General features: G+C 49.3%; 1 protein-coding gene across 1 annotated transcript in view; it reads right to left on the reverse strand.

The window, feature by feature from the left end:
• The window catches only part of CACNA1A (calcium voltage-gated channel subunit alpha1 A), a 236,845-nt gene that overhangs the window by 49,659 nt on the left and 174,139 nt on the right, over positions 1–13,047 (reverse strand). The window contains exons 23-25 of the mRNA XM_059918274.1: positions 11,599–11,658; positions 10,718–10,824; positions 2,010–2,109 (exon numbers count right to left, since the gene is read on the reverse strand). Of these exons, the coding sequence (XP_059774257.1) occupies positions 2,010–2,109; positions 10,718–10,824; positions 11,599–11,658 (267 nt within the window). The remainder of the gene's footprint in view (positions 1–2,009; positions 2,110–10,717; positions 10,825–11,598; positions 11,659–13,047) is intronic.

The raw sequence follows: 13,047 nt of genomic DNA on the forward strand, positions 1-13,047 counted from the left end.
GGAGACGTCATTTCCTGTTCATTCTGCGTCCCTGCTTCACGTCACTCCCTTCCCCATAATCTGGAGTCGTGGTCCCCTCCCTTTTGCCCACTGATCACTCGGGGGCACTCTGGATTTGCGAGCTGACTTCACGTGCCCTGGAGATTCTGCCCTGCGTAAGATGGAATCCTTCCATCCTCCTCCAGAGAAGGTGGGGGGGTCCCAGCCTGGAATGTCCCCCACTGCATTCTGCTATTAATCACAGCGGGTCCTAACTACAAGTAAGCATCAAGGATTGTCAGCCTACTGGAATCACACGTTAGCTCCGCCGGCTTCCCCTGGGGGAGAGAGTGCACAGCTTTCATGGGGCTTTCAAAGGGGGCTGTGACCCAGAAAATGGGAAAGAGCCACTGAACCGACTACTTCTGGATTCCACGAATCTCAGTGCAAGCAAGCTTTCCCGTTCAGAAGGCAGCCACATTTCCTCTTTGAATATTCATCAACAAAAAGGGGGCATTCGAATCATGATTTCCCAAATCATGGGGGAGGGGCACACCACCGGTGATATCAGACGTACTTTTAGGTCCTATAGGAGCCCAAGACCAAGTAACACTGAATCACATGGTAGCAAAGTTATTCTCTCTCTAATTCTTTCAATCCTTTTGAGTGAAGGAGAAAGTCTTCCTTAGTTTTTACTGTGTTAACACCTAACATTTATACTTTTCCTTTGTTTTTTGGCTGCGCCATGCGGCATGCAGGATCTTAGGTCCCTGACCCGGGATCGACCCTGTGCCCCCTGCATTGGGAACACAGAGTCTTAACCACTGGACCGCCAGGGAAGTCCCTGTACTTTTCCTTTTTAACCAAGAAAGAGCAAGTATCCACGCTCAAAGTCTTTGTCAGGCAATTATTTTGGGGCTAGATTTTAATAACAGTTATCTTATATTTTGAACAGATATTTAGTTTTACCTTCTATTAACAGTGGGTTTTGGTTTTCCAACTTAAGAAACTTGACAAGCATTTCCTTTTAAAATAAATCCACTTAAGTAAAAACTAAAGTGACTTGACTTAACGAAACATATTAAGAAAGAGATAATACAGGTGAGCCTCAGGTGCATCATAAATTGAAAAGGGGTGTTTGAATGACTAGGTTTCATTTCTTTCCTTTTTTTTTTTTGAAACAACAAGCTTTTGGGAAATGCTGGTTCATGCTATTTTTTTCAAGTTTCATTTATTTATTTATTTTTTATTGAAGTATAGTTGCTTTACACTGTTGTGTTAGTTTCTGCTGTACAGCAAAGTGAATCAGCCATACGTATACATATATCCCCTCTTTTTTGGATTTCCTTCCCATTTAGGTCATCACAGAGCACCGAGTAGAGTTCCCTGTGCTATACAGTAGGTTCTTATTAGTTATCTATTTTATACATAGTAGTGTATATATGTCAATCCCAATCTCCCAATTCATCCCACCCCCCCCCCCTTTTCCCCTTGGTATCCATATGTTTGTTCTCTATATGTCTGTGTCTCTATTTCTGCTTTGCAAATATAGTTCATCTATACTATTTTTTCTAGATACCACATATATGTGTTAATATACAATATTTGTTTTTCTCTTTCTGTCTTACTTCACTCTGGTGGTTCATGCTATTTTGGAACAGGAGATATTGGACCCTAGAATAGGCAGGTGAAAAGTTAAAGCTTATGTGGGACCAGAAACCTAGTTTCCTGCTTCCCAGATTAGGGTTACGCCCTGTTTTATCCACATGATGCCTTCATGGGAATTAAGAAAAGGGATCTCAATTTTGCAAGAGACATTTCATCTATTGGAAAATTACCATGATATACAGATTTTGTTCCATTAACTCACTTTACTGCCATCTACTGGAGAGTTGTAGTAATAAGTATATCCATACATAATGGCTGTGATGTTAGCAGCACCCCTTTCAACGTACTGTCCTTGAGCAGTGTGCAACCTGCTCAACTGTACATGGCAACCCTGATAGATCTTCCACATACCCCAATCTCACCTTGAGCTTTGGCAACCGCTTGATGGTTTTAAGAGGTCGTAGCACCCGAAGGACTCGGAGGGATTTAATCGTGTTGATGTCCTTTCCTTTGCTATTGCCACTGTGGAGGGATGTTAGAATGGGGAGAAGGGAAGAGAGGGAGCCAAGGTCAGGGTGGGTGGTGGGTGGTCCACAGCCCCAAGTGGCCCCACCCTCCCAGGCTTAGGAGTCTGGGGTGGGCCTGGCATAGCCATGTCCTTCCCGGAGAAGAGCAGTCAGCTCCCCTGCTACATCTGGGCTCAAGAGCTAGTGAGAAGATGGCCTTTTGTGGTTTTGGTCTCAGGGTTTGTTGAGGGCCCTGGCTGAGCCTGAGCAGTTGCATGGGGTAGCTCTTAGATCCAGCACGAGGAAGTTGGCTGCCCTCTGTGTGCTCTCTTTGGAGGTGGTCTTAGTGAGTTTTTAGAAAATGGGATTCCTCCCTCTTCCAACAGGATCCAGGAAATGCTTAAAGTGGCCTTTAAACCAGAACTCCCTTCCCCCACCCCCTGCCCCAATATTCCCTGAGCCCACAGGAGCGGAAGGAACCAGAACATCAGATGTTGAATCACTGCCTCATTCTTTCAGGGTATCTGAGCTCATCTTTGTCAGATTGCTGCATAGAGGTTCAGTCCAGGGTCTACTGGGCCTGAGTCTTAGCATTGCAGATGTCATGACACCCTTAGCCAACCATGATTCAAGCGCCCCCAAAAGGAGGGCATTGGGTGTGGCCGTCAAAGGCTTGTGATTAATGGAACTCAGCACCCACCCAGCTGCCCAAGCCAGAAACCCAGCACTTGTGTTCAGCTTCCTGTTCTCTATCCTCATTCCCAACGGGTCACCCTCCTACACATGGCACCATCCTAGGTCAGACCCCCATTATCCACCTCCCAACTTTCCCCCCACTCCCTGTCTCTCTCTTCTTGCATCTTTTCTGCACGCAGTGGCCAAAACCAATGACCATGTCACTCTCCTGCTCCGACTCCTTCTGGAGCAACTGAATTCCTAGAAGTGCAAACTCCTAGCTTGGCATTCAAGGCTCTTCGGAATCTAGTCCAACTTACCTTTCTGTTTGCATTCCCATTGATTACTACACACCCCAAGCCCCAGCCACACTCTTTTGCTTCTCTTCCCTCTGCTAGAAATGCCCTTCCTCCACTTCTCCATTCACAGAACTATGCAGCCCTCAAAGCCCAAGGTAAATGTCCCATCATCTGACAGCCTCCACTGACTGCCTCTGGGCTCTGCCAGACCCCCGTGCTGTTTCAGAATCACCTTTGTTCCTGTCACTGGCTTCTGGCTTTAGACAGAAAACTCTTCAAAGGTGAAACTGTGATTTCTTCTTCTATGTGTTCACTTTCCCTTTAATGTTGGTTCTTGTCTCTGCCCCCAGCATGTGCCTGGTGTGTAGTTTCAGGACACATGTGAATGGATCCAGATCAGGGTTCTTTGGGGGCCAGTTAGCAAACATCTCCCTACAGCTACCTCTTGGGTCATGAGTAGAGCTGCCCCAGAAACACCCACCGTGGTGTGCCCGGGTATCTAGGTGCAAAAACATTCTTCGTGACATTTGCTTTTTTTAGGGTTCCTTTTTCTCATCTTTCAGACAAAAAAGAGAATTGGACTTTAACCTGCCGGGCACAGCCGTGCTCCAGGATTCAGCAGTCTGAACATGGTTTTTTCTTTTTAAAACCAAAGTCATCATTATTATCTCAAGGCTGTGCCCCCAAAGTATGAGACACACATCAGGAGAGCCACTGAGATATTTTCAGGCAGATCACAAACACAATTAAGTAACGGGATCACACAGGGAAACAGCTATGTTTTCTTCAAGTTATCTTTCAGGCCTCCTGTTTTGGTCAGAGATGAAGTCTCTGCTATGTGTTCATAGGTCTTTAATGCCTCCCTAACGCTCACTAATTTCCCTTTTAACAAAGAACCCAGCTTGAATGTAACAACTTGCTAGGCAACTGTTTCATTCTTGTTGGATTCACTTTTGCGGTTGCCTGTTCTATCTGAGGTTAACAATACTGGTTGTAAGGGGATGGCATAAAGTGTTCTAGCAAAACTAAAATGAAGTTTAGACTATGCGTTGGTGGAAAAAAACGTCAAGCAAGTGGACATCTAGGTTGTATGTGGAACTGGCTAAAATCTTGATGGGCCAAACTGCTGACATTTGGCAACACACCTCCTGGGGCACATCTACTCATGTAAAAATGACTCCATGGGCATTCTGGGGGTCTCTCTCCTAGGAGGCACTTCTCCCTTGGGAGAGGCTGAGAACAATCCTGTTTGTCGAGACACTGAGGAGAGGGTTCCTGGCAGTTTGGCTCCTGAGCATGCAGGAATGGCTTGATCAAGGTGTTCTTACAGAAAACAACCAGATTTTCAAATCACTTTGCTGAGAGTGTAGATGCTCCTGTTGGGGGGGTTACTTACTCCTCTTAAAGCCCAAGCCCTGGTTGTTTGGACTGTCCACCCTTCTCCCATCTGGGAAGCTGGACATTCACGCCCCTGATAACCACCCATCCGGCTCGTCTGCCCTATTGAAATAAGGCCATGGGGAGACCCCCTTCCACGCCCTTTATGTTCCCTTCCAAGAACTGGGCTAAATGGTGGGTCCTGATGAGAGACAGTGGCCAAGACCCCTCCAGGCTCCTGCTCCTTGGGGAGCAGGCTGAGGGGACTCTGGTCACTGCAAGCGACAGGACGGTGGCAATGACACAAGGCTACAGAAACAGGCCCAGAACCAGTGTGGTTGCATCAGGGCACAGAGAACGAGACAGAACGAGAGAGAGAGAGAGAGAGAGGCACTTTACCGTGTACTGCTCCTGGTGACGTGGCGTCGGAGGGAGAGACAGATCGTAAGCGGCCTCAGAAGAAAGAACACAGAACACACACATACATGCACGCACACCTGAGCACTCCCCTGCCCTGCCTGGGCACCAGGAGGGGCCGCCTCAGGCTCGTGGCTCTGGATGGTGTCCATCCTTCCATCTGGAAGACGCTTGTTCCGTCCCCTGCCTTTGGCTGGCCCCCGGCACTGCCCAACAGCACCAAGAAAGCCGAATTTCCAAGTAGCAGGACAGCCTGAAAGTTATCAACTACCAAAGGCGAATTCGTCACTGAAGGTCCCTGCCAAGAGCTGGAGGAAAACCCCTTTTCTCCAGAGGTTCTGGGACTGGAAATTTTTAGAATGTCTTTTTTTTTTTTTGGCCACACCTCGCAGTATGTGGGATCTTAGTTCCCCGACCAGGGATCAAACCCGCGGCCCCTGCATCAGAAGCATGGAGTCTTAACCACCGGATTGCCAGGGAAGTCCTTTAGAATGTCTTGAAGGGGGTGAGCTTTGGAGTTAGGGGGACCTGGGTTTGACTCCCAGCACTGCCCTTACTTATTGTCCTCATCTGTAAAACAGACCTTTGGGGTGCTGATGCGTGATACACAGTAACTACGGCCTTGGCTTTACCCCCTAAGTTATGAAGGAGAAGGGGGGCAGCTAAGAGTTCCAATTTGGGATGAAATTAAGGGGCAACTCTCAAGAGCCTTCTGGGAAAATGTGGGCCTGGGGGAAGCTCTCTGCATCTGGCAGTGGCCCCTTGCACAACTCATCTTTGGAATCAAGGCTCAGTCTCATTATGACCCTCCAACCATGACTGGAGATCAAGGTGCAAGAAACTTGATTGCCATTAGAACAGTGGAAGCCCTACTGCCAAGCAGGTATTCTACAGAATTTCCCACCTGCCACCCCCTTGTGAAGTTAGTGACATTTCTAAAAACATAATGGGTTAAAAGCTTACAGATATTCCCAATGGATTTTTCTTCCCCCTGCTACCTTTCACTTTACCTCAGTGGCTTTCAAAGCTTAACATATCTAGGAATTATTGCATAGATAGAATTGTATAGATTCTCCTTTTTGGATTATTGAGGAATTTTTCAGTGACAGTGACTTCTGCCCAACCTGATGGATGATGTTAGGTGTAATATGTGAGTCTTCTGAATGTCACTCAATCTGTCTGTGGCAAGGCGGTACCATTATACCCATTTTCCAGATGAGGAAGCTGAGGCTCAGAGAGGGAAAGTGACTTGTCCAAGGTCACACAGCCGGGAAGTGGCAGACTGAGATTCAAACCCAGGTTTGTGTGTCTTGCATGCTAATCTCCTTTCCATTTCATTACACACACACAAAAGAATGCCTTCAAGGGTAGGGGTTGTTTTGAGGATGGGGATAAAAAAAAAAGGCAGCCCAGGGGCTCCTTCTTTGGCTTCCTGGCAGTTGGGTTCCTGAGCACGCAGGAGTGGCTTGATCAAGGTGCTCTGCCAGCTGTGCTGGCCTGCTTTGAGGGAGGAGTGGCAGCCCCAGATGGACTCTTGGCAGTGAGGGCAGGACCATGATTTGCCAGCTGCTGAGAAATGTCAGTTGGCTACCCCGTTGCATGGGCACAGAGCGTGATGTCAAGTGTGGTGACTCATGAAATGGTGTGTTAATGGTGGTCGCATGGACACAGCACACAGTCAGTAGATGGAGCAAGACACACGCACACAGATATTTGGGGGAGGTGCAGGAGGGGTGGAAACCGTCGGGAGAGCTTCGACACATCCCTTGGAGGACCACAGGGATCATTTTCCCATATCCGAGACGGGGCCACAATCACAGCACTGCAGAATCCTTGCCTCCACCCCAACAGGTGAGAACAGCAAGATTCCTTTCGACAGAGAAGGGAATAGTCTCATGCCCTCTTCCCCTGGACTTCTAGGCTCTGCTGGGGCCTTGAGGAAGACAGGCTGGCTGGGCTGTCAAGTCTCATTCTGCTGACTTGTGAAAGTCTCCATGTTCAGTGCTGGGAGATGGGCAGCAACCCTCAATCTGACAGCTGACTTCCCTCCACAATCTCTCTGGTCGTCAGTTTCCTCATGTACAAAAAAGGAATAATAAGAGAACTTCCTCCGTGGGGTTGTAAAGATTAAGTAAATGGAGGCTGTTACTATCATTATTACCCAGTCAAGTCTGTCAAAGTTATGGGGAAACTGAGGCACAGAGAGGTTCAGGGACTTGCACATCTAGAGAGAAACCGGACAGACTTGCTGGAACCTTTTTCTAAAACCATCAGGTTGATTTAACACTTGTTGGGGTTCTCAACCTTGTCTGCGAGGAGACAGGCACACAGGACAGATAATGTGAGTTAAAAGAACAGAAAGAAAAGAAGCAAAGGACTCTGGGATTGGACACTCAAGTGGAGACTCTCAGAGCAACCTCTACTCCTGCCAATGTGACATCCATCTGGTAACAAGGAAAGACAATAAGCAAAGTCCTTGTAGGGCGAGAGACCTTCTCAGGTAAGAGAGGCCAGAAACCTGAAGGCAGAGGGAGGATTCTGAAACTTTTCTGGGGAAAAAAGTAGCAGCCTGGGTGGGGGGTCCCTTCTCTGGTTTTCTGGCAGATTGGCCTAAGGCGTGCAGGAGCAGCTTGATCAAGGTGCTTGCCAGCTGTGCCTGGCCTGTGGCCCTGCCCTGGAGGAGGAGTGGCAGTGACAGATGGATTCTTGGCAGTGAGGTGGGGAGGGTGTGGCAGGGGTGGGGTCTCAGGGTCTACCTCTTCCATCCCTATGACCATCACATAACGGTGCTCCCCGGGTTGTCAGCTCTTCTAAAATCCCAAGAGAGTCCCTAACACTTGTCAGGACCCCACTGGCAAAATCTTACACACCCCAGTTCCTGCAAGATCCACGAGCTCACTGAGACTCATAGGGATGACCTTAAATACCTGTCCAGACCCTTTCCTCACATAGGAATTAAAACAATTGGAAACAGGGATTTTCAATGGCATTAACTGGCTGGCTTCATGCCTGTAGCAACTTCATAAAACCAGTTTCAAAGGTTGACTCTACAAATATGCTGCTAAATTTCTCTGAGCTGTAGGCTCATTTTGAATGCCCTTGTATAACTTTATATTTAAAACGAAAACTCAAAAATTAAAAAACAAAATCAGCTCCCTGTGGCAGATTCTTCTGCAGACACAAAGAATCATTTTGCTTGATTCTGGGTGGAAAAATAATTTTGTTTTCACAGATTAGGTTTGCTTAAAGTTGAGCTTAATTGTAGCTCCAGGGAAACTATGGCCCATCATGGCAAAAGCTCTACAGTTTGAAAGGCTTGTTCCCAGGTCTTTCGAAGGCCACACTTTTCCCAAATTGAGAGGCCAAATGAGGGATGGAGATGGGACAGGGCAATAGTGGGGGCCCCCTCTTCAGCACTGAAGCTTGTTGGCTCTCACAGAGGTCTGGAAGGAAAGTGTCAAGGATGAACTGATGGGCAGCAGACACTACCTCTATTGTACTACACCCAGTGATGGCCACGGAGGGCAAAACCCACCACCCAGGGCACAGCTGGCAAAGGGGGGTGTTGTGTGTGGACAGATGGATGTGATCTCTTTCTGAGCTCTGGGGGACCTGGGGGCTGCTGGGCAGACGTCATCCTGGAGGGCTGGAGGAAGTGTGGGAGGGGTGCTTGCCTGCACTTGCCTTCCCTGGACGTGAAGACCACCCCAGGTCAGAACATGGTGGGGACTGGGTTTCTGATGCCAGAGCAAATGGCAGAGTGTCTGCCTTCTCCAGGCCATGGGGCCCAGGTTAGGCAGAAGGTCAAGGCAAAGGACAGGATGGAAGGGAGAGAGAGAGAAAGAGTCTGGAGGAGAGGGAGAGGGAGAAGGAGAGGGGAAGGGGGAGGGGAAGGGGAGGTGAAGAGAGAGAGAGAGAGACAGAGAGAGTAGGAGAGGGAGTCAGAGAGAGGGAAGGAGAGAGAAAAGGGGAAAGATAAAGAAGGAGAAAGACAGAAACAGGAGCAAGGGAGGGAAGGGAATTTGAGATGGATTCACTCCAGGATGAGGGCAGTCAAATGTTCTGGCTTTTCAGAATCGAAACTTTCTCAGGACCTAGCATGGTGCCTGACTGACACCTTGTAGAAGTCGCTCAAATAACTGATGGACAGAGGGAGAAGCATATTTCATTACATTCTCATATACACCTTTTAGAATCTTTTTTGGGGGAAGAAATCTGTGCTAACTTGATAAGAAACAAATTGTATCTTGTTTGTATTTTATATACCTCCTAATTCCAATGAAGTAGGTTTTTTATTTTCTTTCATTTTTTATTAGTCAGCATTCTGTGAAATTTCTGTGTTAAATCCTGTGCTCACTTACCTATTGAGGTTCAGTGTTTCTTATTGATTTGTAATTGCTTTTTATATATGAAGGCCATGGATACCTTGTCTTATTTGTGGTAATCTTTCTCCTCTAATTTGCTGTGCACTTTACTTTGATTATTATTATTATTAAACCTACAGGACATCTTAATGAAAATGTAGCCAAACTTCTTGAATTTTTAAGATAATCTCTTCCATTGTTCTAATGATCAAATACTCAATTACTTAAAAAAGTGGGAGAGAGAGAAGGAGGAGTGGAAGAGGGACAGAGGAAGAAAGAGAGAAAAGGAGAGGGGGTGGAAAAGAGCAGACACAGAAAGAGGAGGAGAAAGTAGAAGACAAAGAGAAAGGGGGTGAGAAGTCTGGCCAGAGTCAGAAATACATTCAGCTTCCTGACCTTCATGGTACATCTCCACCAGCTCAGAGGCGTCCAGAAACTCTGGAGATTTCTTGCTCTTCTGACACAACTTGATCTCATTGTGTTCCCAGGGAAGGATCTGAGAATGGCCCAGTTTAGCCCTTAAATTGGAAATGGGCCACCACACTGGCCTCCTGAAAAACCAAGTCCTCATTGTTTGCTCAGGTGGGTGGGCCATTCAAGGGCTCTTCCAGGTCTGCTGAGAAGGGGCCCAGGAGGCAGAGGCAAAGGGGAAGCCCCTGATTTCTCCTTATGTAGGTGAGGTGGGTCCGAATCCCTTTGAGACTTTCCTTTCTGGGAATGATCCACTGTGATGGGCACAGACAGGGTCCCTAAGAAGATTTGTTTCTGGATTAGGGGCTGATTAGGTTTTTCCATCCTGCCCCAAGCATCTACAACTTGAGGAATGTGCTGCTAAGTTTGCTACCAGGGCCCTAAGAGCTAATGGCTACTCAGCCCTTGGATGCCGTCTTGGAATCGCATCTTGGAATGGCTACTAAGCCTTTGGGTGCCATCTTGGAATGTCTACTGAGCCCTCAGGTGCCATCTTAAAATGGCTGCCCAGAATTCGGGCGCCGTCTTGGAGCTGCATGATGAGGCATGACCTTTCAGAGTGTCCTAGGACTGCCAGGAGAAGTTCAAGACACACAAGGGGAGTCATCAGGTCTACAACTACAGGGCCTTCGGGCACAGGGTGGGGATCCAAATTCTCATGCACATTCGTTTCCTGATTGTCTTTTTAGGGGCTCCCCAAAGAGACAGTGGTTTGGGCAGAGCTTGTAGAGAAGAAGGAAGATGAGATGTCCCGGTGGGGCTAGTCTACGGAAAGCAGCACAGCAAGGGGTCGGTGGCATGGCTGTGTGAGGAGGTAGAAGGTGCGAGACCTTCTCCTTCTTCCTCCGTGGTGGGCATCATGCAAAAGCCAATCGAAGCTCTTCCTGGTGGCATGTGGATGCCTCCCACCACCCTGGAGACCACGCTCCCCTTCTCTGCACCCCGAGAACACGTCCCCCGATTCAATGGGCTGGGGACGGAGGGACGAAGGGGCAGGTGGAGTCCTCGAGAGGACACTTACGTGAAGGCAAAGGCCACCAGGGCCCCACTGACCACTATGAAGTCGAGAATGTTCCAGAGGTCACGGAAGTAGGCACCCTGGTGCAGGACGAGCCCCAGGTCGATCATCTATGGGAGGAGAAGAGACAGCGCTCTGATACCTTATCCCCGCCCTGCGGAGCAGCAACCACCCTTTAGCCTCAGGAGGAGGGACAACAGGAGGGGGCACGGTAGCCAATGGGACCACCCACCTCATCCTGAAGGGCTGGGACAGTGGCCAGAGGACCTGGGGGAGGAGTGAGAGCCCCTGCCCAAGGCACCTTCCCACCTTGTGAAAGGTAGTTCTGACTTGCTGGTTCTTAGGTCAAAACCTTGGGATCCCCCTGGGCTCCTCACCCCACATCAGATCCATTAGCAAACCTCGTTGGTTCTGCCTTCCAAACCTTCCAAGAATCTGCCCGCTTTTCACCGCCTTCTCTGCCACCACCCTGGGCTGGTCCCCATCATCTCCTGCCTGGACCAGTGCAATCGCCTGCTCCCAGTTCTCTTGGGTCCCACCCACCCTGCTCCCCCTCCCAAGCCTGTCCCCCCAGAGAGGCTAGAGGGTGACTGTGAACACCTGAGTCCAATCATGTCCCTCTGCTCAGAACCTTCCATGGCTCCCACCTCACTTGGGATAAAAGCCTAAGTCCTCCCTGCGGCCCCCAAGTTCCTGCATGATTCGTCCCTCCCTGCTCATCTCCCTGCCCTGGTTTCCCCACCCTCCTCTCTCACTCCTTCCGGTTGCACCAGCTCCCTTGATGTTCCTCAAACACACCAAGCATTTCTAATCTCTGGGGTGAGCCTCTTACACCAGGGCGGCATTCTTGAGGGTGCAGAATCCTGTGGAGCCCTGGCACTCACCTTGATCACCATCTCAAAGGTAAAGACGCCTGTAAAAACGTAGTCAAAATATCGCAGCACCTGCAGGGGATAAAAGCAAGGGGGCAGCGGATCATTGGCTTGCTCCAGCAGAGCTCCCGTGCACCTAGCCTTGGTCCACTGGGGTGTGTGGCCTCCAACAAAGTCCCCAGGGAGCAGAATCTCCATCCACATGAGGAAATGCTGCATCCATGTACAGTTGGGCAGGTCGTGCACTACCCAAGGGCCTCCTCCCACTGTCTCAGGGCAGATTTGTATGTTGTGAATGAAACTGTCCAGCAGATGGCAGCAAAGTCCCAGCAAAAATCACTCTACCAGGCTGGTCTGCTTACCAACGGAAAGGGTGGGTACCTTTTTTATTTGCCCAAAGCACTATATAGACTAGAGGTGGCCCCAGGGAAGTTCAGGGAGGACTGCATCTCTGTGGGCGACAGGTCTGATCCCCCAGTGCCTCTGACCTGCTGGGTCTCCTGGGTGAGTAACTGTTCCCACATAGGGTTTCCTAAACATGATTAGCCGTCCAGGACAGACACTGGGGACAAACCTCACTGTGGTGCCCATCTCCCTCCCCACTCCGGGGCCACACACTCAGCAGGGTGGGTTGATTCTCCCTCTCTCCACCACTTTACACAAGACCAGGCATTAGTGGTTTCTCTCTGGACGGGCAACATCCTGCACTCTGGCCCCTTTCCTGGCCATGCCATAGCACATCCCTGGTGTGACCCTGGCGTGAGGATGTTGAGTGTGCTGGCACAGTGCCCAGCACATGGTAAGCGCAGGGGGCTGACTTCATCAGATTTGCCTTGGAGAAGTAAGGGCTGGTAATTACTAAGGATGGCCACCAGAGGGCACCTGTGAGCACTCAAGTCCGGTCACCCGCCACCCTCTTCTCTGCTCAAGAACCCTCCGTGGCTCACACCTCACTCGGGTAAAAGCCAAAGTCCTCCTCGTGGCCTCCAAGGCCCTGCACAATCTGCCTGGCTACCTCCTTGCCCTCATCTTGTCCTACCCTCCCCCTTGCTCACTCTTGATTCTGCCACCCTGGATGTTCTCACCTCAGGGCCTTTGCACAGGCTGTTCCCTCTGCCTGGAATGCTCTTCCCCATGTTCCAACTGATTCCCTCTCTCTCCTCCTTTATGACTTGGCTCAAATATCACTTTCTCAGTGAGGCCTTCCCTGACTGCCTGTTTAAAATTCCACCAATTCTACCCCTTCCCCCATATCCCTCATCCCTAGCACTTATCACATCCTGACACACTATTTGTTATAGTTATTAATAATCTCACTGTCCACCTCCCCAACCTGAAAGTCAACCTCACAAGGACAGGGATGTTTGTCTGTCCCTGTGGCATCTCCAGCTTATAGTACAGGGCCAGGCATACTCAAGAAATGTTTGCTGAATGAATGCATGAATAGCTGTGGCTGCACTG

This window comes from Balaenoptera ricei, chromosome 3 (assembly GCF_028023285.1).
Source record: "Balaenoptera ricei isolate mBalRic1 chromosome 3, mBalRic1.hap2, whole genome shotgun sequence".
NCBI classification, from domain to species: Eukaryota; Metazoa; Chordata; class Mammalia; order Artiodactyla; family Balaenopteridae; genus Balaenoptera; species Balaenoptera ricei.